Source organism: Sus scrofa, chromosome 1 (genome assembly GCF_054392235.1).
Source record: "Sus scrofa isolate SSC_HxYL_T2T_F1_AM1 chromosome 1, Sscrofa_HxYL_maternal_Yorkshire_Landrace_v2.0, whole genome shotgun sequence".
In the NCBI taxonomy this organism is placed as follows: domain Eukaryota; kingdom Metazoa; phylum Chordata; class Mammalia; order Artiodactyla; family Suidae; genus Sus; species Sus scrofa.
Genome location: NC_139383.1, coordinates 279,534,485 through 279,558,799, shown reverse-complemented (window position 1 = coordinate 279,558,799; position 24,315 = coordinate 279,534,485). Strand labels below are relative to the sequence as shown.

General features: G+C 45.8%; 1 protein-coding gene across 26 annotated transcripts in view; it reads left to right on the top strand.

The window, feature by feature from the left end:
- Window positions 1-24,315, top strand: part of MAPKAP1 (MAPK associated protein 1) — a 254,194-nt gene that overhangs the window by 227,184 nt on the left and 2,695 nt on the right. For all 26 annotated transcript variants that reach the window (XM_084996425.1, XM_084996452.1, XM_021068901.2 and 23 more), the window contains one exon: window positions 19,876-19,973. In XM_084996425.1, the coding sequence (XP_084852551.1) occupies window positions 19,876-19,973 (98 nt within the window). The remainder of the gene's footprint in view (window positions 1-19,875; window positions 19,974-24,315) is intronic.

Sequence of the window (24,315 nt, the reverse complement as noted above, 5' to 3'; positions counted from 1 at the left end):
CCTCCGCAGACATTCACTACTCCAGGCGCGTAGCCCGCAATTTCCCATCCTGAACGTGGACCGTGGTCACTGTGAGCTGCTTGCACACAAACCCACCTTGAATTTTGTGCTTCTGCTGTTCCCATTCCTGGAACACACCTCCACCCGGACCCTCTCTCTAATTCACGGACACCTCCATTTCCTCACCCCCAGCCCCTCATTTTTCAAGGCCTGGCTCCAGTGCCAGACTCTCTCTGTAATTTTGCCCCCAGGAGTTTGCCCATACCTCTGGGCAAGCGCCTCACACACTGCCCGTCTCCATGCTGATCGAATTGACCAGAGACCGGCTTCCGCAGCCTCATTCCCTAGCATGGTGCCTGCCGAGTTGTCCTCAGTGAGTGTTTGCTGTCTTGAAATTGATCTTAATGAGGCCAGAATTTGGAAACCAAAAGTTATTCAACAAAATTTATCTTATGAAATGCCCGAACAAAGAGTATTAAATGAATTGGCTTGATGCTCTTTTTTTTTTTTTTTTTGATGATTTCCAGTATCTTCATCAAATTAATTCATTGACTTAATCTAAAAAGTTCATCTTCAAGACCATCATCAGACCACAGAATTAATCTACAGGGCTTCTTCTTCTGCTTCTTCTTTTTTAAAGGATTAATGGTAACCCTTTTTATCTTTTATGTCTGTTGAACCTTAGAAAAAAGTTATTTTAACAGCACTAAAGAAATGAAAGTCACTATATTTCATAAGTTTAGCCTGTGATTTTTATCAGCATAGTGATGTATGTTTGTAGCTGAGTTTACATCAAAAATTATTCTTGGGGCCTTCTTGAATGAATTATGGCAAAGAGAGAGAGTCTAGAAGTAGATAAGGTTTTTGATTTCTGCAATATATTTCCTTTTTCATGTTTTTATCTCTCAACACAAGTGTCTTGCCGAAGACTGGAACGTGTGACCAACTGGAATAATTTAGTTGTGAAAACAGAGCAGATGTGTTATTAAACAGCCTTCTTTACAAAAAGGCATTAAGTGTTGGGAGGATAATGAAGTTGTCCCCAGTCTTACTGGAAACATGTTTGTCAGAATTTTGAACAGAAATGGTCTTTAAAACCTTCAAATATGGCCAGTTTGCAGTGTTTATTGAGAAAGCTGCTGTCAAACCATTAATTTGGTCGTCATAAGGAACACAACTCAAGTTTAATTGATGCCATATCCAAAAAGTATGTGAATAGCTGACTTGGCAAGGGGACCGAGCATTAGAGTGCCTGCAGTGAAACACATAATTACATATATTGTGGAATCAGAAAGACCCAGACTCTGAAGCCATGCTCCATAAATAGCAGTTCTCTGGCTCTCTTTCCTGCCCCTAACTTCTCCCTCTTAGGCCATGTTCTCATAGGGAAGATTTATGGCTCTGTCCCTGTGAGTGTTTAAGGACCTGGAACTTAATGACTAAATAGATACATGCCTTCAAAAAATTGTGCCTATAAATATGGACTCTTTACAAAAATTGAGAAAAATCAGTGTATCAAAAACCCTGAGAAATTAAGAATAAATTCTGCCTTTCTAGATTTAGGGGGGGAAAAAAAAAAAAGCTGTGTGCTTCCATTATTATTCAAATCAGTGATTTCTCAGTCTGATTTTGCTGCTCCTTTAGGATCTCTTTTGCTGTTTTGAAGGATGTCACAAACCTCTGGCAGATGAATTAATTCTGATTCATTTTAACTGAACAAAGATGTATACGGCACATAGGAAAGGAAAATGTTTCCATATCAGAAACTACCATGATTAAATTGTCTCCGAGATAATCCTCCATCCTTATCCGGGTCTCGATGCAGGCTGTAAATGCAGCGGGGTGCTCTTGTGAGTGCCCGCCTCAAATTCCGACACTGAAACAAAAGCAAGGGACCTTTCTGTGAAATTAGCACCCATCGGGGTCTCTCAGGCTGTATTTAAATAAAGCACCAGACTCAACCATGCCAGGTCTGGTTTTATCATAAGAAGGTTGTGAAGGTTTAGAGTCTTTAAAGGAAGCAGCCTGTCATTAAGAAATCAGATTTAAACCTTAATAAAGTAGCTGTCGTCTTTATAGCTGAAAAGAGCTCTGTATCTCAATTAAGTATAGATAATATAAAATCTTAAGGAAGCAACATAATAGAGGTAACCTGATTACGTTCTCTTGCAATAGTGTAATTTAAAGGAAATCGGATTCTGTCGATGCAGGTTATGTTGGTAGGGCATATTGTTTGTTTGGTGTTTGGGTCCAAAAACACTGTTTGAATACAGGGCAGGAACTCTGGGAGGGTGGCTAACCCCTGCAAGAGACTGTTAAGCCCTCGTGAATAGAACCTGCTGTATATTTGAGATGAGATTCGGTTAAGGTTACGCGTCAAATGAGCTGGGCCTATTGGTGACCACCCCCCCCACACACACACACTTAAATGAATCTTTCTTTTCATAAGTACTTGACAAGATCTGTAAAGTAGTGTATTTAATTTACTAATTAAATTAAAGCTGCTGAATAATGATTTGTCCACATTGATTTAGCTTAAATAGAAAAGATCAGCATCGTTGTGATCTTCAGCATCCTTAATGGCCGAGCCAGTTAGACACAAAGGCCTCTTGTGTTTCGTAGGTCAGAAGTACATAGGTAAGCCCAGGCTGTAATTGAATTGCCTGCACTGCACCCTGCAGTCGCAGATTTCCTTTGCCTCCCCGTTCCATTGTTGCACTGGGGCTTAAGAGAATGTTAACGCGGTAATAGGCACAGGGCCTTCCCCATTATACGTCTTGCTATCGAGCGGTTCTGCATGACTAGTTAAAGAAGATGGCAAGAAGATTAATGAAAGCAAGGCTAATACAGAAGGGGGTACTTTTGCAAGACTTCTACCGAGGAGATATTAGAGCTGAACCAGAGCTTGGCTTTTTCTTTATCCCGTGACCTTTGAACCTGCCTCACTGTTGAGAGCTGCCAGGGAAGTCGACATTTTGATTGATGTTGGTACACGAGTCAGTCTTTCCCATTGAATTCCACATCTGCCCGAAAATAGCTTTTCCAGCAGAATTCATACTGGCTAGAAGTGATAGTCAAATTGATGGCTGAAATGCTTTTATGTAGTTTTCATTTAAACCTGAAGGTATTTGATGGTTTAATTCAATATCCCGTTTTCATAGATTATGAGCATTCACTTATGTGTTCTTAATGGGTTTATCAACTCCTGGTGAAAGACCAGTATTAAAGAGTATTCAAAGGTTTGCAAACAGAGCTCCAAGGAGGCTTTACGGGGAGTAAAAGCAGTCATCAAGCAAATCCTCCTCCATCCTTAAAAAAGAAAGATCAGTCTGAGGGCCCAGGCAAACTGACCTCAGGGTTTTTAGAAATAAAGCGGAGTGTCTGTTTTTGGAAAGCTATCCAGCGGGACGTCTGAAACCTTGCCTCTGTACCCCACCTGAGCCCAGGCTTAGAGGCTCTCTTGATCCATCCAGATGCTGGGTCCCGGACCTTGACCTTGGGACACTTGCATCCATGTGAAAGAGATTGTTACCATCTACTTATAAGACAGTGCAGTGCAGACGCAAACCTCTTCATGTGGCCTCACTGATGCTGTTAGCTTGTTTGTGGACCTGCAGGCCTGTGTGTGTGTCTATCTGTCTGTCTGACTGTCTGACTGTCTGACTGTGCCTGTGTGTGCATCCACGCTCCTCCTCCCAACAAAGGAGAGTGGGGAGACTGGCAGAAGGACTCAGGTTTTGTTACTAAAATTGACTTGGGACATTGAGCCCATACATTGAGTCCTCTGACCACTTGATCTCTCTTCTCCCTACTTGACAGGAGTAGTTCCGGCAGAGAAAACACACACACACACACACACACACACGCATTGTTGAGACAGTTATCCCAGTTCCTAAAGGAAGAGGTACCCAGGACTTTGTCCTGTTCTTTAGCCACTTGTGAGGATGTGTGAAAGGGAAACGAGGGTGAGCATCTAGCTACCATCGGGTGAAAGCCACACCCTGCGGTGGCGGGTGGTGACGTCCACGGCCACGCTGAAGCACTGGACGGCCCAGTAAGGAAGGCGCTGGCATTTGTACTCACATCCTCAGGCTCTCGTGGATTCCCAGGAGGTCCAGGCGCTTCAGACATCAGGTGGGCAAGCTGTGTTGTGTTTTTATTCTCTGACAAGGACTTATTTTGTAAGTTCCAGATCAAATACGGTAAGTACTGCTCAATTACAGAACACAGCAGACTCTCGCGTATTAAATGCCCCAGTTATTGAATTGCCTTTTCATAAGGGTACTCTGGAGCACAATCAGGAGCAGGCAGTGCCTCGTCCTTTTAACAGATATGTTTCCTAGCCCTATTAAAAGGGGTCTTCATCTATCCTGTCAAAGGGAGTCTGCTGGGGTTTTTTAGTTTAATTACACTATCCAATTAAAACTCCTTGCCGCATTTGGATGCGCCTCTCCTTGGGCCTGAGTGGATATGACATTTACAAGGCTCGCCTTTCAAGCAGACAATAGTGTGATTGATGAGGTGCACGTTCAGTGAAGGAGGCGAGTGCCTGTGGAAGTGCTGCTTAGTGCATTTTGATTTATTCATCATCTTCTTCCAAAACAAGGGAGCTGCCTGGGAGATGGGTTTAGGCAACCAGGGGGACCACCTGAGTTCTTCCAAGTGTGTGGGAGGGAGAGACCTGGACCGTATCTCAGGCTATAGGTGGAAAAACACCGTAAGCCTGGGGCCAGCTTGCATCTTTTAATGCCAGAGTGCATTCTTGGGTTCTCTGACCCAGTTTGGATTCCAGTAACCTCAAGCTGTGATCTTCTGTTAAATAGGCCATCACTGTGTTGCAGGGAACAGTTGTTAGGGCCGGATGACATTGGCCAGACCTCTGAGAACTCAGCCTGTGGTGTGGGAGGCAGCACCACGTGTGTCCCATTGACTGACCTGGTCATTATTAACTGACACCTGACATTTGCACTGGCCATGCCCATGTATGCTCCCAACTACATCCTCCAGAAGTCTAGCAGCTTCTGTCCAGGGGCTTCAGCCAGTGCTCAGTGGCTCTTTTCTCACTCTGCCTGGCCTTATTCAGCATTTAAAAGTTGCTTCTAGAATTTGGAATCAGCCAAGAGCAAGTGTGGCTCTTCAGCAAAGAGACACAGAGGCACGTTGGAGAACGTCTCAAAGTTGTAGTGAAAAGGAAAACCCAGTGTCTTTGTTTTTAACATACTACCCTGTGTATCCTCAGCATGTGATAGATGGGACCAGCACGCTTGTCTGTAGTTCCTGGAAAAGAGGTGTGTAGTACAGTGTGTGGTCTCTGGAAGGGTCAACACTCTTTGAATTTAGGAGGCAGCTGATTCTACTCTGAGCCCTAGACAGATGATAAGAACAACACACCTCCCATGCTTCTTCTTATCAGGTACTGCAGTCGCTCATAGGGGCCTTGGGGCTGTTCGCTAACTATTAACATGTAAGAATGTGTTTGTGAAGAAAAGTGGCTGGTACTGAGATATTCAGTGGGTTTTCTTACATTCTCTGTAAATTTTCTTCATTTTGCTTTGACTTACAAGAGAGTTTCTTTGTGTTAATTGGAATATTGATAGCTGTTAGAGTAGAAAACATTTTGTGGGTACCAACCCTTTTTCCTCCAGAATTCTTTTTACTTTAAAGTTTTCATTTAATTCTTGCCTCGGGCCTTATAGACCCATAACAAAATAGATATGTCGGTATAATGGAAACTTTGCATATACATTTACGTTTGCCTAGATTTTGATTACCATCTCCTCAGATTCTTTTTTTTCCTCTTGATTTTAACATCAGAAGCGATCCTAATTGAGAAGAGGGTAAGGGCAGGGATTGTTTCCTGCTGAAGAAATCTGTGTGAAAGATTTCTCAGCTGGATAAATGATGGAAAAATCTGTTTCCCTTGCCTCCTGCCAAGCTCCAAACTGTGTTTTCATAATAAATAAATGGAGTGCTTAGATTTTAAGTTATTCTTATAGACATGGAAAAAGTAAACCATTCTTTCATTAAAATCAAAATATGTATTGCTTACAAGACTCCCATAAGCAACTTCCAAGATAAGTTAACTGCTACCAGATTAGCCCTTCTATCATAAATGATGGGAAAACTGCACAAAATATAAGAAACTGTTTGCAGACATTGGAAAAACAGGCAGTACAGGACTCTGAGCCCTCAGAGAAGGGAAACAAAGGAGGTGAGACCTCCTATCACTTCCGCCTTCTTCCAGGGTTTCCCAAGGAAAATATAGCAGTCTCACCGAGCTGGGGGACACAGATCAGAGTTGCAGGAACTGAAATTCAGCAGATGAGATCTGCAAAGTTAAGTATGGGGAGGTGTGACCTATACCGAGAAAGAGCTCTAGAAAGAGCCCTTCTCATCTGTTGTATACTCAGCTAGGCATGCCTGTGGTGAATTTCATCAGAAGTCTGGTCAAAGAACAGCTACTGGGGAGCTATGAACTAGAGTTCTGGCCAGTCAGAGTGGAGAATCCAGAGCATTTAATAGTGACTCTAGAAAGGCCACATTTGGAGTACCCATCGTGGCACAGCAGAAACAAATCTGACTAGGAACCATGAGGTTGTGGGTTCGATCCCTGGCCTCACTCAGCGGGTCAAGGATCCGGCATTGCCATGAGCTGTGGTGTAGGTCACAGACGCATCTCAGATCTGGCGTTGCTGTGGCTCTGGCTAGGCCGGGGGCTACAGCTCCAATTAGACCCCTAGTCTGGGAACCTCCATATGCCACAGGTGCGGCCCTAAAAAGACAAAAGAAAAAGCCGTATTTTAGGAGTAAGGCTAAACTAGCCCTAGATTAAAGACTGCTTTAATTGTTGCTTAATAAAAGTTTTGAAAGGATCAGACTGATCCACACGTAAGTTAACTGACTGCCAGAACAAAGCCAAATATTCTCTAAAGGATGATGACAAAATGCACATATCGCACTGCTTTTGTAGTGTCCAGCTTTCAAACGAAAATTATGAGACATGAAAAGAAGCAGGAGAAACATGTCCCACAACCCAGAGAAAAATTAGCCAATAGAAGCAGAGTCAGAAATGGCAGGAGTAGCGTTCCCATTGTGGCTCAGTGGTTTATGAACCTGACTAGTATCCATGAGGATGCAGGTTCAATCCCTGGCCTCGCTCAGTGGGTAAAGGATCCAGTGTCGCCGTGAGCTGTGGCGTAGGTCGCAGATGTGGCTCAGATCTGGTGTTGTGGCTGTGGTGTAGGCCAGCAGCTGCAGCTCCAATTCAACCCCTAGCCTGGGAACTTCCAAATGCCATAAATTTGGCCCTAAAAAGCAAAGAAAGGGAGAGAAAAGAGGAAGGGAGGGAGGGAGGAAGAAAAGGAAATGGCAGGGATGATAGAAATAGCAGATAAGTACCTAAAAATCCTTACTGTAAATATGTTCAAAGACTTAAAGAAAAATAAGAATTCAAAAATAAAACAGAAACTTTCAAAAGAACCAAATGAAAATTTAAAATCTGAGAAGTGCAATATCTAAATCAAAAATTTCACTGATGGGAGTATATCAAGAAGATTGGGGAAAAGGTCAGTGCATTAGTTATCTATTGCCATGTAACAGATTGTCCCCAAACTTGACGGCTTAAAACAACAATCACATCAGTGTTCCCTAATGACACAGTGGGTTAAGGATCCAGTGTTGTCATGCAGAAGCTCCAGTCACTGCTGTGGTATAGGTTCAACCCTGGCCTGGCAAATTTCATACGCCTTGAGACCAGCAAAAACAAATAATCATAACATTTATTATCTCACCATTTCATGCACCAGGAATCTAGCACAGCTTAGCTGAGTCCTCTAGCACAGGGTCTTTCACCAGGCTACAATCAAGCTGTCAGCCAGCATCATAATCATCTCAAGGTTCCATAGGGGCAGGATCTGCTTCCAAGCTCACTGAACAGTTACTCGAAGAGTTCATTTCTTTGTGCATACCATCAGTTCCTTGCCATGTGGGCCTCTCCACAGGGAAGCTCACAAAATGGCAGCTGGCTTCATCAAAATAACCAGGAGAGCAAAGTACTAAAGAGTCACAGTCTTTTATAACCTCATCTCAGAGATACATCCCAACCCTTTACTCATCTCAAAAATGCATCCCAACACTTTTTTTTTTTTTTGTCTTTTTTGTCTTAGGGCCACACCCACAACATATGGAGGTTCTCAGGTCTAATCGGAGCTGTTGCTGCCAGCCTACACCAGAGCCACAGCAATGCTAGATCCGAGCCACATCTGTGACCTACACCACAGCTCACCACAATGCCAGATCCTTAACCCACGGAGCGAGGCCAGGGATCAAACCTACAACCTCATGGTTCCTAGTTGGGTTTGTTTCCACTGCACCACGGCAGGAACTCTGCATCCCAACACGTTACTCATCAAAAGTAAGTCACCAGGTCTAGCCCACAAATAAGACAAGGAGATTACCCTAGGCTGTGAAAACCAAGAAATGGGATCATTGAGAGCCATTTCATAATCTGCCTGTTACAATCAGTGAACCTCAAGACAGGGCAGTAGAAACTATTCAGACTGAAGCACAGAGAATTAAAAATGGATGAAAAGAACAAAGCCTGTGGAATAACAACAAGTGTTCTAACATATATGTAATTGGAGTCTCAAGGATGTGGAGAAAACTGTTCCAGATTTGATTAAAAATATCAGTCTGCCAATCTTGGAAGTCCAGAGAAGGCCAAACGGAATAAATACAGAGAAAACCACATCAAGGCATATCATAATCAAATTGCAGAAAACTAGTGATAAAGAGAAAAATCTTATAAGCAGCCAGAGAAACCAAGATAAGAATTATTGCTGGAGTTTCCTAGTGGCTCAGCAGGTTAAGGATCTAGTGTTGTCACTCCTGTGGCTCTGGTTACAAACTGTGGCACAGATCTGATCCCTGGCCCAGGAACTTCTGCATGCTGAGGGTGCAGCCAAAAAACAACAATAGGAGTTCCCATTGTGGCTTAGCAGTTAGCGAACCTGACTAGCATCCATGAGGATGTGGCCTCAGTGGGTTAAGGTTCCAGTGTTGCCGTGAGCTGTGGTGTAGGTTGCAGACGTGGTTCGGATCCCGAGTTGCTGTTGCTGTGGTGTAGGCTGGCAGCTACAGCTCTGATTGGACTCCTACCCTGGGAGCCTCCATATGCTGCAGGTGTGGCCCTAAAAGACAAAAAGACCAAAAACAAAAAAAAAAACAAACAAACAAAACAACAACAAAAGAATTATTGCTGACTTCTCCCCAGAAATAATGCGATCTGGAAGACAATGGAGTGATATCTCTTGCTAAAAGAAAATGCTGTCAATCTAGAATTCTGTAATCAGCAAGAATATCCTTCGGAAGTGAAAGTAAAGTGAAGACCTTACTACACATTCGAAAGATGAAGGAATTCTTTACCATTAAACCTTCACTGCATCAAATACTGATGGCTGGGGGCGGGGGGGAAGTACCAGATAGAAACCCAGATCTACACAAAGAAATCAAGAGTACTCAAGATGTCACCATTGGCAGCCATATAGAATGAACAAAGAAAAAAGGAAGTAAGCAAGACCACTATGGCTCATGGACTCAATACAGCCTGTCATCAGTTTTTTCGCTTGGCCTGTGCGCTAGAATAGGTTTGTTTGTTTGTTTTGCTTTTTAGGGCCACACCTTCAGCATATGGAGGTTCCCAGGCTAGGAGTCAGATCAGAGCTACAGCTGCCAGCCTACACCACAGCCACAGCAACTCGGGATCCGAGCCATGTCTGCAGCCTACACCACAACTGACGGCAATGCCAAGTGCTTAACTCACTGAGCGAGGCCAGGGATCAAACCCACAGCCTCATGGTTCCTAGTCAGATTCTTTTCCGCTGCACCACGACGGGAATTCCTAGAATAGTTTTTAATAGGTAAGTATTTGCAGGTGACTTGATGATATGGAACATTAATTTTTGAACTCCATTTAAGCAAAGTTATTTCCCCTTCCCACCAAAAACAAAGACAAAAAACACAAAAAAACCTCTGTCCTTCTCAGGAGAAGCCTATACTACTCCCCAAAGATATACTTCATTATTGTATTTTGAATTTTGTCAGTTAAAACATGCGGAGATTTTCTCCCATCAAATAAATGTCTACAAAATATCCTTAATTTTGCCACTTGGCCTCCAAAGTCTAAAATACTTACCATCTGGAAAAGCTTGCTTATCTTAAAGAGTGGAAGTAAAAAGCCAGAGAGAATCTGCCATGTGCCAGGCAGTGTCCCAAGTGCTGTATATGTACCACTTAATTCTCGCAACAATCCTATGATGTGTGTACACATTTATCATAGGAGTCTTACTTAATCTTAGCAACAACTGTGTGAGATAGATATTATTCCCACTTTATAAAAGAAGAAACTACGGTTCAAAGAAGTTATATAACTTGTCTAAAGTTACATATAAATGGTAACAGAGGCTTTTAGTCTTCCCTCGGCCACTGACACAAAGCCACGGTGTTTAAACTTCTGGGTTTCAGGGGTGGAAGTATATCCCTGGCTTCAACTCAGCCTATGAAATCTTATTCCCTAACAAATTTCAACCATGCTTGGTTATCTGGTTTCTCTTAATAAAGGATATTAAATGCAGAAAAAGAGAAGTGGGAGAAGGAATTATACTACTTAATAATAAAGACGGTGGAAAGTGAAAACTGACAAGAGTTGACCAAAAATGAAACAAAACAAACAAAAAAACCTGTTAAAAAGCAGTCCAAGGAGTTCCCTTGTGGCACAGTGGGTTAAAGATCCAGCATTGTCACTGCAGCTGCTTGGATCACAGCTATGGTGCGAGTTCAGTCCCTGGTCTGGGAATTTCCACATGTCGCCAGTGTGGCCAGATAAATAAATAAATTTTTAAAAAAGCAATCCAAGAACTCAATAAGCACAGTCGTATGCCAGCATGAAACTATTTTGTGGTGAGGTATAGAGCTTTTTGCAGCCCTGAGGAAATCATAATATTCACCTTATTTATTGATAATACAGTATTTATTTTCCTTATACTCTAATACAGGAGGAAATTTTGTAATATAGAAGTTTATGCTTAGAATGGAAAAGGTCTGTTTGCACAAAGATTATCTTAGCTCTCTGCTCCAAGGATTGGATAGCTGAAGTAATCTAATTTAACCTCCCAAGAGAACTTGCAAACTCAAGCTTGTTGCCACTGAGGACAGAGTTTCTAGATTTAAAAAATTGTTGCTTGCTTATCTACCCTTCCAAAAGCTAAAGAATAAAACTCAATGAATACTTGGTTATTGGAGTTCCCGCTATGACCCAGTGGGTTAATGATCCAGCTTGTCTCTGTGGAGGCACCGGTTTGATCCCCAGCTGGGCCTGCTGGGTTAAGGTTCTGGCATTGCTGCAGCTGAGACATAGGTCGCAGCTCTGACTTGGATTTGATCCCTGGCCCAGGAACTTCTATATGCCATGGGTATGGCCGAGAAAGAAAAAATAAAGCAAAAAAACTAGGTTACTGGAGTTCCATTGGGGCTCAGCCAGTTAAGAATCCGACTAGTGTCCGTGAGGATACACGTTCAATCCCTGGCCTTGCTTAGTGGGTTAAGGATCCAGCATTGCCGTGAGCTGTGCTGTAAGTCGCAGACATGCCTCAGATCCCATGTTGCTGTGGCTGTGGTGTATAGGTCAGCAGTTACAGCTCCAGTTTGGCCCCCTAGCCTGGGAACTTAGGTATGCTGCAGATGGGGCCCTAAAAAGCAAAAAAAAAACAAACAAAAAAAAAACTTGGTTACCGAGATGCCCTATGATACTTTGTTAAAACAAATTCCACATGAATTGAAGCATCAAAAGACCCCATAAATATTGCTCCTAGTTCATTTTCTGAAATACACAAAAAAGTACATCTGCATATGGGAGTAGAATACTTGTCTTTCAAGGAAAAGCTTTTGTATAATCATGGGAATTCCAAGCAGAACTAACCATTTATTTTATGGACACCATTTTTACCTGAAAAAATAACAGATGAACTATAGTTATTTAAGCCTAACTGTTTAGCATTCATTTTCTTGAAAATAAAGGAAGCAAGCCAGTCACTTTAAGGAAAATAAGTTAGTATTACATGCCAATGATGAAATTCAAGCTTTCAGATGAAAATTTGAATCTTGAAAAATTTGTATCCATCGCTATGAGCTTAGCTTCTCATTGCTTAAAGACTTTTCTAAAGAGATCAGTGGTGATATTAATGAATACTTTTTATATTGTATAATGAAATGTGTTAACATTTGGAAGACCTGCATAACTTAGTGAACCAGTATTTTTCAGACCACTGCATGATGTTAAAATCATACAAGAGTAAAAGATTCATTCAAAGTGCAAGAGAGACCAAAGGATTTTAACAGAACATGAACAGTTTATTCATGTGGTTTTAGATTCCACATTGCCGCTAATCTTTAAAAAGATACCATTTGTCAAGTTTGTATAATACCAAAGAATATTTGCAAAGAAGAGGAGTTCCCATCTTGGCTCAGTGGTTAACGAATCCGACTAGGAACCATAAGGTTGCGGGTTCGATCCCTGGCCTTGCTCAGTGGGTTAAGGACCCAGCGTTGCTCTGAGCTGTGGTGTAGGTTGCAGATGTGGCTCGGATCCCACATTGCTATGGCTCTGGCGTAGGCCGGTGGCTACAGCTCCAGTTTGACCCCTAGTCTGGGAACCTCCATATGCTGCGGTAGTGGCCCAAGAAATGGCAAAAAGATCAAAAAAAAAAAAAAAAAGGTTGACTTTTCTTCATATACTTCAACCAAAATAACTTCAACAGATCAAATGTAGAAGCAGAGAGTATAATCTGGCTGTGTTCTGTTAAAAAATAAATCACAATATTTAAAAAATATAATGCCAGGCTTCTTATTAAACCTTTATCATTTGAGGAAATATAAAGGTTTTGCCAAAATAACTTCAACAGATCAAATGTAGAAGCAGAGAGTATAATCTGGCTGTGTTCTGTTAAAAAATAAATCACAATATTTAAAAAATATAATGCCAGGCTTCTTATTAAACCTTTATCATTTGAGGAAATATAAAGGTTTTGCCATTTTTAAATGCATTGATTATGTTAACTTGTAATAAGTTTATTCTTTTTAAAGAATCAGGTTTTAAATTTCTGTTTTGATTTTTTTTTTTTTTTTTTTGCTTTTTTAGGGCTGCATTTGCAGCGTATGGAAGTTCCCAGGCTAGGGGTCCAATCAGACCTATAGCTCCCAGCCTACACCGCAGCCACAGCAACGCTATGGGATCCAAGCCCCATCTTCAACTTATACCACATATCCCAGTAATGCTGGATCCTAACCCACTGAGCAAGGCCAAGGATCAAACCCGTGTCCTCATGGGTACTAGTCGGGTTTGTTACTGCTGAGACATGACAGCAACACCTCAGTTTCAATTTCTAATATAATAGATATTGATATAATCCACATAAACACAAGCTTTAGGGGCGTCTCAGTAACATTGGCGTGTAAGGGAATTCTGAGACCAAAAAGCTTGAGAACTGCTGGTCTAGGGTCTTGAAAATCATCTAAGACGCTTGGACTCTATGCTAAGAACAATAGGAAAAGAAACTCAGTAGAGTTTTAAGTAGGGGAGTGATATAACCAGATGTGTGTTATAAAAGGATGCCCTCTGTCGGTAGACGTTTGGATCTGAAGAGAGCATGACCAAAAGTAGGAAAACCAGGAAGAGGCAGCAGGTGGCCAGGACCTGGGTGAGGGCTGTGGCCGCAGGATGGGAATGGATGGGAGAAGACTGTGTATGTGTGAGAACTATTTAGGGGGCCAAAAAATTTGGAGCTTGGTGAATAGTGAGGGTATTCGTCTTTCTCTTTCTAACTTACTTCACTTAGTATGAGAGTCTCTAGTTCCATCCACGTTGCTGCAGATGGCATTATTTTGTTCTTTTTTATGGCTGAGTAGTATTCCATTGTGTATACATACCATATCTTCTTAATCCATTCATCCATTGATGGACATTTAGGTTGTTTCCATGTCTTGGCTTTTGTGAATAGTGCTGCAGTGAACATATGGGTGCATGTGTCTTTTTCAAGGAATGTTATGTCTGGATATATGCCCAAGAGTGGGATTCCTGAGTCATATGGTAATTCTTTTTTTTTTTTTTTAAAGGTCATTTTATTTTATTTATTTATTTATTTATTTATTTTTTGTCTTTTTGCTATTTCTTTGGGCCGCTCCCATGGCATATGGGGGTTCCCAGGCTAGGGGTCGAATCGGAGCTGTAGCCATTGGCCTACACCAGAGCCACAGCAACGCGGGATCCGAGCCGCGTCTGCCACCTATACCACAGCTCACAGCAACGCCGGATCGTTAACCCACTGAGCAAGGGCAGGGACCGAACCCGCAACCTCATGGTTCCTAGTCGGATTCGTTAACCACTGCGCCACAACGGGAACTCCGTAATTCTTTATTGAGTTTTCTGAGGCACCTCCATACTGTTTTCCATAGTAGTTGTACCAATTTCGTATATTTTGTAATTTTTACTTGAAAAGGAAATCAAACAAAGTCAAGTTTGTTTTTGGCTTTTCTGGCAAGTGGTGACACCTAGGGAGTTTTAGACTGCGGGCTGCAGGCTTAGTTTGGAATGTCAGCTCTGGCCAGTCACTGCCAACCAGTCAGTGCCAGCGGGTCATTTAGAAGGCAGCCTCCTTTCAAACAGCAATCTCTGTTCCATTTGGAGTGGAATTCTGGGAACACTTCTGTAGCAGGAGTATGTAAGCTGCTGGCCCTCTTTGCTTAAGCTGACCCATCTTGCGGTAATAGCAGCTTTTTCAGAATGGCCACTCCCATCCGTTGACCAGAGGAACCTGTTTTTTCAGCACAGCCTCTTGTTTTAAGTTAAAACTCTTAATGCAGATGATAAATTATAGCACAAAAGCTCAAACATCTCCCTTCTGACATCTGTGCAGTTAATTGGTTTCTGCTCAGCGTTACATTCCATCTTCTCTGTTTTACTTTGAAAAACAGTACATAAATGTAAATACATTTTTACGTATCCAGATTTCCATTTCAATATTCAGAAGCAGATGTGTAGTTCCAGTGCCCTGAGCAAATCTGGCTATGTGGCCAGTGCTTAGATGCTGCATTTTATATCCCATTATATTGCATTCTTCCTACAGCTCTCAAAACAAATCTGCCCAAAGAAGGCCAATTAAAAACAAAATCTTCAAAATAATGAGGATTTTACCTTCAAATATCAGTTCTGTCACGTTGTAGGAATGACGACCACCACCCTCTTGAGCCCCAACTGTATCCAGGCACCACGTGAGATGCCTGACGGTTGCTCTCCTCCTGAGCAAACCCGGGCTCCTGGAGGGACAGTGCCTCCCAGGGTCCCACCACTGGAACACACAGAACTGGATCATTCCAGGTCTCCAACTCCAGTGCTCACATTTTTCTCCTCTGTATCCCAGGCTTTTGTTATGCCTCAACTTCCAAACAGAATTTTAATAACCCAAGCAAAATACTTTGAGTTTTCTTTTAAATCACGGTGCTATGCAGGCATACCTCAGAGATATTGCAGGTTCAATTCCAGACCACCACAATAAAGTGAGTCATACAAATTTTTTCATTTCCCAATGCGTGTAAAAGTCAAATTTACACTGTGGTCTGTTTAATGTGTAGTGATATTGTCTTTTAAAAATTTTACACACCTTATTTTAAAATGCCTTTTAAAAAATTTAGAAAGGGAGTTCCCTTGTGGTGCAATGGGTTAAGGACCTGTCATTGTCATGGCAGTGGTTCGGATCGCTGCTATGGCACAGGTTCAGTCCCTGGCCTGGGAATTTCCACATCTTAAAAAAAAAAAAAAAAAAAATTTAAAATACTTTATTGCTAAAAAAAAAAAAAATGCTATCCATCATCTGACAGCACAAGGTTGCCACAAACCTTCAATTTGTTTACCAAAAAATGCGTTATCTGCAAACCACAATAAAGGAAGGCACAGCAGAACAAGGTGTGCCTGGGTAATTTCTCAGCTGGCATCTTTACAAAGACCGTTTACCCCTGTGGCTGCTCCCCCCTTCCCTGTGAAAGCTGCAGGTGTTCTTTGAGTTTTCAGGGGTAGCCTGCGGCGCCTCTGATTCCCTCTAACAGTCCAGACAGACCCCTCTTCCTCCTTTACCTGAGGTGGGCCTAGAGGTGCCCGAGGCTGATGACAGACTTGTCATTTTGTGTTCTTACTCTGCTCAGTCGGGATTGGAACGCCACTGATTCCTTCTTCCTGGACACCTCGGGTGGAAATTTACCAAGAAGCATAAACTACTCATGCTTATTGATAGATTCATTTCCAGCAAGAGGTCGATTAACTTGTTACACTTTAATATATGGGTTTTGGATGGGGTGAAGTGATCCAAGTGTGAATTCTGCGTATTAACTACTGTAAAAGGTGGCCCAGGTCCCACGCCGTACCTCTCTCCCTGTCTTCCTCAGAGCCGAGCGCACTCCGACCCGGGTGACAGTGGAGCTGGTCCCCCTGCCTCCAGGCCCAGGGGAGCGGAGGGAACGCCCAGAGCACAGGGTGGCCGTTTCCTTCACTGCCCAGAGTACGGCCCGCCCCAGGCCCCGCCAGCTGGCGAATCCGGTGTCCCCCGCCCTTTAGCCTACGCCGGGTCACGTCCCCTCCTGCCCGTTCACTGTTCATGAACCCATCTGCTCGGAGCTCCAGGTCGGAGGCCTGTGGCCTCTTGCCCTGGGTGTGTCCTCGCTCTGTCCTCACCCTTTTGCACCGCGTGTCCCCAGCTGACCCCTCCCCCGGCAGGCCTCCTCATCCAAGCATCGGCTTCCCCAGGCAACTCGCTCCGCTGGCCCTCCCGCCCCCTGGCCAGCCACCTCCCCGGGGTCTCCACGGCCTCTCCCTGCAGTGACCTTCCTCTTAACGCTCATCACACTTGCCTCTCAGTGTTTGTGGTGTTGATTCCTCTGGCCCTGAGCCTGCGCTCCTGGCAGGACCTGAATGAGTCAAACTGGTCACCCCGCAAAATGGGTCCCCTGGAGCAGCGGGGACGTCCTCACAGCAAACACTCTCAGAGGGCATTGTCCCCGTGGCTCCAGCAGGGGTGACAGCATGGCTTCGGGTGTTAGCCTGGGCTCTGGGTTAGCTAGAGTTCCTCTCACGGAGCAGGAAGGCGCTGTCTGCTGGGCTGCCCCACCGCACCTTAACCCCGTTGGTAAGCGCTCTCGTAGTTGCAGAGGGGCCGCTTGTTTAAATTCTCATGCAAGCGCCCCAGATAATGTTCTCCGTGTCCGCCTCTCTCGGTGCTGCGAATGCTTTCACTGGAAAGGACAGATATATCAGCGGCTTCAGAGAGGTGCCCAGGGGTGAAGCGCTATCATTCCTGCTTGGGGACTCTGGGACGTGCTGGGGACAGGCTAGGCACACCCACAGCAAAATTCACGAGATGCTGTGTTTGTAGTTGCCTGACCCAAATATGCAGCCATTCAGGAGACTTGACTTGGGGGTTTTGTTTTTGTCACGTGACTGTTGTGCAGCTGAACCCCAGGCCTCCCCTCCGTGAACCCACAGTTGATAGGCCCCACAGGCGGTGCAGTCCAGGGGGACGGTGTGGAGGCTGCCTTCCAGAGGCCCCCAGGTCCATGCAAACTCATGTCACATGTGCCATGTGTAGATTTGGCTCTTCCCAGAGAGCGCAGGACGGGTTTTTAACGGTGTCTCAGTTATTCAAGCGAAACGTACTCTAGTGTCTTGAGGTTTGGGTTTGGTTGTGTCAGTGATAAGCGGGAGCAGGTGGTGTAGACAGTCCATGAGATCGCTTTTCAGAGTGGTCAGTGAACCCCGAAGCTTCGGGTCTCCAGGCCTCCCTAAGACCTTCTGGTCCTTTTTAGCCGCAGGCACCGGTGTCTGTGTCTGTCATGGCCAGGTGTCAGCAGTAAAGCCTCCTGGAGGGGGTGCCTCTGTTTGTCCTTCACAGCCCTGTGACCTTCATAGATGGCTCTGCTTGGTCACAGCGTGGCTGACAGAGATGCCTGCATTGTTCTTCCACGCAGCGACGTCACCAGCCAGGCTCCGACGTTCCGAGATGGGCCTGTGGAGATGGCGGGGCCTCACACACGCACACACAGGCTCATCCATCCACTCACACCAGACCCACTTCTCAGAAACAGGTAATTCATGTATTCACAGAACAATGAGCTTTCAGCTGAGAATTCTAACATTTTAGTACCACAATTTAGAATCAGGCTAAATTTGTCAAGTGACCGAAAGGTTTTTTCAGAAATTATTAGCTAATTTTTTCAGTATAGAATTTATGGTCACAACGAGTATATCATAATGATGTTTCCAGGATAAAATACCAGCAGCTCAACTTTTCTGGCCACAAACGTGCAGCATATATCAGTTTATTTTTGGAGATCTGAAGAATTAGCTACTGTAAATAAAGTTTCCAAGAAGATTTCTCCGGGAAAGAGGTGAACTTACAGTAAGATGGGTGATATATTATTAATTAATAGCTATGACCAGCCACTGCTTCAATTAAAAGGACAAAGGATTCGAAGGCCTAGTAGAAAGACTATGCTGAATTTTACTCTTGCAAGCACTGGGTCTGCCGAGCAGACCAGGGAGGGTTGTTTCCGAGGCCTCTGGTTAGACACGTCACCGCAGTGCCTTGGCCAGGGCACGTCTGCTGGTGCTCTGACTACGTGTCTCTCCGGAGCCGTGCTCCTTCGGTTGCTAGTAACAAAGCAACTTCTTCATAGCTTAAGGGGAAAGCAGACTTTCTTGGAGGGCCACTCTCAGTCCAGAACCCACCGACAGCATGTGCCGCAGGGCCCGGCAGAGCCTCACGTGGGACTGAGACAGGCGTCACCTGCGTCTCTGCTCGAAGGAGGGAATCTGGTTGGCGTGTCTGGCCCAGAGGTGGGCACAGAGAGGCAGACACGGCTGCAGGTGACACGATACAGTGAGTGGGTTTCTTTGCCGAGCCAAGTGCTGCGTGGGAGGCCACAGGCGAAGGGTGCTGAGAAATGAAGCACCCAGCTCCGGCGGATCTTTTTGGGACAGGTTAATGAGAAAGGACATCCCAGGCACGGGCTGGCAGGTGCATGCAGTGCCCTGGGCTGGCCTGTGGCATCTGAGGGTAGTGAAGCGAGAGAGGATAGACCTGGAAGCAGACCCAGAACGTATACAGTAGGAAAGGGTGTGGAAGAACTCGGCCTGGGGAGGCTCTGTGTGTTCAGAGGCTCTGAGCCCCTGATTTGGGAAGAGCCGGCTTTCCACGGCCGTCCGCCCATTCTCCCAGGTCTTCTCTTTGGGAAGAGCCGGCTTTCCACCCCTGTCCACCCGTTCTTCCAGGACAGAAATGTCCAGAGGCCTCGGACCTCAGGAGCAGCGTCCACAAAGGAGCACAAGCCCAGGGCGCCCCTCCCAGCAGGGGCCAGGGCTTTGGAGAACCTTGTGATAGCCTTACTGTCAGCCTCTCTTTCCTGTCGCTCTTTATTTGGCTTTAAGCACAGTTATTTTATTTTTGGAGTAATAATTTGGAGTTAATTGGCCTTCTACCTTAAAAACTACCACCTCTTCCATGTAATTACTATGTAGACATAGTTCTGTAAAGCCTTCCTACCGTGGCGTTGCCCTGAGCACACTCCAGGGTGAGACGGGGCCTGATCCTTCTTTTGCTGTCTCCCCAACACCCCCACACACACATTCCGCCCCCCAACAGCCTGGGATAAGAAGACGACAACTCGTGGGAAGAGTAGTTGCCGGGCTGCCTCCACTTGCTCTCGCTGGACCTGGAATGATGAGGGGAGAGGACGTGGACCCTCCCCAAGGTAACCCGCCTTCTCTCTGTCTCCCTCCAGGTCACGCGATATTTAAACTCACGTATCTAAGCAATCACGACTACAAACACCTCTACTTTGAATCCGACGCTGCTACCGTCAATGAAATCGTGCTCAAGGTGAGTGCTCTTCTCAGCCCAGGCACGAGGTGTACAGGGCGGCTCTGCCTGGGCCCAGGTCTCGGGCCGCCCCCCACCCCTCCGCCCCCCCAGCCCTGGACCAGTTTTGCAGAGTAACTGTGCTGCCCACCTGGGCCACACCGCCAGTCAGCTGCTCTGCACCTGCTTCAGCCAGAGCAGGACCCCAAAAAGCTTGGCTCTTCCTGTTTTTATTCATCCTTGTCACGTACCGTGTATTTCCCTCCACCCACACTCCGGAGTTCCTGGAGGTTCCCGGAAGAGACTCTGAGGAAATTATTGTTCTTTTTTGATGACATCTTAAAGGAATCACAATAATGTGGCAACCTGATCTAGACACACGCAGCTCGATGCTAGAATTGTATGTTACCCTCTCGAGCAGCACTCCCTTCTGTGTGCCCGGCTCGTCCTGAGAATCTTGCCGTGACAGACCCAGTCCCTGCCCCAGAGAGCTTTTCCTCTGTCAGAGGAGACAGGCAATAGGGAGATGAGAGTGCGGGACGCAGCCACAGGGTGCTGTGTGGCTGTCTAAAGGGTAACCCGACTTGGAGTTCCCGTCGTGGCTCAGTGGTCAGCGAATCTGACTAGGAAACATGGGGTTGCGGGTTGGATCCCTGGCCTTGCTCAGTGGGTTGGGGATCTGGCATTGCCTTGGGCTGTGGGGTGGGTTGCGGACGTGGCTTGGATCCCTCGTGGCTGTGGCTCTGGTGTAAGCTGGCAGCTACAGCTCCTATTCGACCCCTAGCCTGGGAACGTCCGTATGCCATGGGAGCAGCCCAAGAAATGGCAAAAAGACCAAAAAAAAAAAAAAAAAAAAAGGGTAACCCAACTTGATACCAGGGATGGGGAGGCAGGGTGAGCTGAGCCCTGAAGGATGGGCGGAAAAGCACACATTTTAAGACGAGGAGAAAGAAAAAGCATTCCAGACAGCGAGCAGCCCGTGCCGGGCAGAGAGGCAGGACGAGCCTGGTCTGGCTGGGAGGCTGACCCCAAGCCCGTGTGGCTGGGCCAGGGGGTTTGGAGGGGCCTAGCCCCACAGTCAGGCTGAGCGAAGCTCCCCTGGGGTCTCACTGGTTCAGAAAGTCTAAGGTAGGACTCAAGATATGTGACTCCAAGAAGCCCCCCAGGCTCTGCCCAGGAGGCCGGTCTGCACCGCACTCCGAACAGCCCTGGACTAGGGGTTTTCAGACTCTTACAGTGAGAAGCCTTTCTCCAAGCCAGATCTTATGTGGAACAACCAGGCAGAGAAACTAGAACTGCCTCGGCAGCACATGGCTTAGAGCCAGAGGGGCTCCCCAACCCCTGGTTGTGTGCCTCTGACCAGTCACGTCACCTCCCTGGGCCTCAGTTTCTCCTCCTGTAAAATGGGGGTCGTAGTAGCTACCCTGCCCCACTGCACAGAAGGGCTGCTCGAGCACATATTAAATAAGTGAACCCACCTAAGTGACTGTTCATTCTTAAGAGTGGCGTCATTGGATTTCCCGTCATGGCTCAGTGGTTAACAGATCTGACTAGGAACCATGAGGTTGTGGGTTCGATCCCTGGCCTCGCTCAGTGGGTTAAGGATCCCACGTTGCTGTGGCTGTGGTGTAGGCCAGTGGCTACAGCTCCCATTCAACCCCTAGCCTGGAAGCCTCCATATGCCGTGGGTACAGCCCTAGAAAAAGCAAAAAGACCGGAAAAAAAAAAAAAAGTCATCATCAGGCAGTAGTAAACAAGTACTAAGATAAACTGAGGGTCAGAAAGTGCAAGACCTGGGCCAGGCACTTGACACACTCGTCCCAAGGAATCTTCACATCTCTGTGAAGTGGGGGTAGAAGATGGTTCCTGTTTCCTAGATGAAGTCAGGCTCAGGAAAAAAGAACTTCGCCAGAATTGTGCGTGGCAGAACCAGAACTTGACCCCGGGTTTGGCAGATTCTAGAACTGGTGCTCCTGACGCCCCAGGTGTACGCAGCCATAGGAGTTGAATGGGAGATTTCAGTGAAATGGAATCGTTTTACAGAAACATTTTGAGGCAAAGTCCTTGTGGCTGCAGAAGATTTTCAAAAGTAGTAGATGAGAATGAAACGGATAAAGCTGTTTGCTAGGAGGGCGGTTTAGAGCCGAGACAGAGAAGCATGACCAGTTAGATGGAAAGCAGAGGGTTCATGGACCACCCCAGCTCAGAGCCCCTCGGAACAGGCAGGTGGGCAGTGCCCACCTGGAGTGCTCGAAAGCAGCGAGCTAAGGGTTACTTGCCAGAGCCTCCCCAGACACACTGGGAGCTTGCGCTGCACTTGGGGGCTAGGTAGAGAAATATTCCATTACCCGTCAGGGGCTGGCCTTTTTTTTTTTTATAGCCAGCATTAAAATATTCAAGACTTGAGAAGGATTCTAGTAAAATTATAATCCTGTGTTTGACATCAAAATAATTTTCACAACAGCAGATTGATGACAGAAACACAGGTTTATGACTTCAGTACGAGACGGTGGAAGAACAAGTACAGAGAAATCATTTTCCAGGACCAGAGCCTCCCTCGAATCAGATGCTTTTCTGTACCATCCCCGAGGCCTATCACCTTCCCTAAAATGTCTGTTTTCACATGAAAATGCTTGTAGAAATATTGCGTCATGCACGAGACACCTGGAGAGTCACAGCCTGATTTACTTAGAGAGCTAATGATTGGGGTCCTGATGGAAGATTAAATTTCACTTCTCCTACCTCTGACTTTTATAGCAGTTTACATACTTAGCCTTATCTGCCATTCCGTCCCCAGTGTCTCTGTGGGCTTTGCACCAACACCGAGGGACTGAGGCCCCGTTTGGGAGAAACGTTTTCATCAGAGCTTCTTCTCCCATCAGTCCTAGACGCAAGTACCACATGTGGTGGTTCTAGAATTCAGGAGTTTCACATAAAATAGGAGCTTTAGACTGAAACTGATGGGAGGAAATGAGGAGTAGAGGCTGATGTCAGAGAAAGTATTACAGACAGGCGACTCTCCATCAAGTCTTTATGTCGTCACGTTGTTCCCTGTGGGACCCATTTATTGAGCACCAGCTGTATACAGACGTGTCATGTCCCTTACCTCATTTCATCTTCACAACTGCCCCGCAGCAAACATTATTATCCCCACTTTATAGATGAAGAGCTAGAGGCCCAAGGCCACTGAGCACATAGAGGCGGAGCCTCAGCTTGAACCCAGCTGAGAAGTAGCAGACCTACCCCCCCACACCCGAGAGGGGATTGAGCTAAGCCATGTGTGGTCCCTAATTCTGCAAGCTTTGAGATGAATCTCAGAGGAATCATTGGTCTCTTCAAATTGGGTTCTTCTCGTGATCGAGTGATGGAGGCTGTGACTTTATTGACCATGAAAACTCCCTATATTTTTATGCCTTAAGCTGTAAAATGCATTGAAAGTGAAACACTCTATAGTGCATAAAATTGTGCAAGTTTTAAGCCACAGCATATTAACCAGCTAATGGCAGACCAAAGGGCGTTTTTATCTTTTGATTATTACATTAATCTTCCATTAAAATTATCTATGTGATTATCACAAAGCACTGAAGATAATAAATTTGGGAAATAGTTGGTCTGTTAAGGATCGTTTTAAAATGCTTTTGTCAAGTCACATGTGCCAAAAACGCCCAGAAAACAGGAGGTTGGCTGAGTGTGCAAACAGTCTAATCCAAAGATTGCTCTTATTAAGAATGCTACAACCTCTTCTTTCCATGCGTTGTCTGGAGTGTCCCAACCCGTCACCGGGGCCTGCAGGCCTCATGATTTATTGCTCTCAGCTGGCAACTTGGCGAGGCAGTGGCCGAGCGTGGCAGGCCTTCTGTACTCACACCCCAACCAGCCTGCGATGCCTGCTGCTGGTGACTATCAGAGCAGAAAGTTTGGAGGGGACGCCGTGGTGGAGCCGTGGCCGCACAGGAGGCGAGCCATCCGCGCCAGCTCCTCCGAGCCCCGTTAGTTGCTTCTCCATCAGCAGAGGCCCTTCCTCCCCCCCGGGCACAGGGCACGTGGCCTTCAGAGTAGAATCAGCAGTCAGGTTTCTAGTCTTAACTTTTAGGTGTTTGAGGTTGAAGAGAAATGGTGTTTGTTCCCAGAAAGCCCGAACCGGGGGCAGTGGGAGGAGTGGAGCTGGGGGGTGGCGGTCACTCGGGAGGCTGGAGGCCAGCACCGGCTGGTCTGGGTTCAGCCCAGACTCTTACTAGCTTCGCGACCTTGGGTAAGTGACAGTACCCTCCCGGGCCTCGGTTTTGTCCTGGGGCAGAGGGGCTAACCGCGGCAGCCAGCCCCGAGGCCGTTGTGAGGGTTAAGCAAGCTCGTCCTTGAAAAG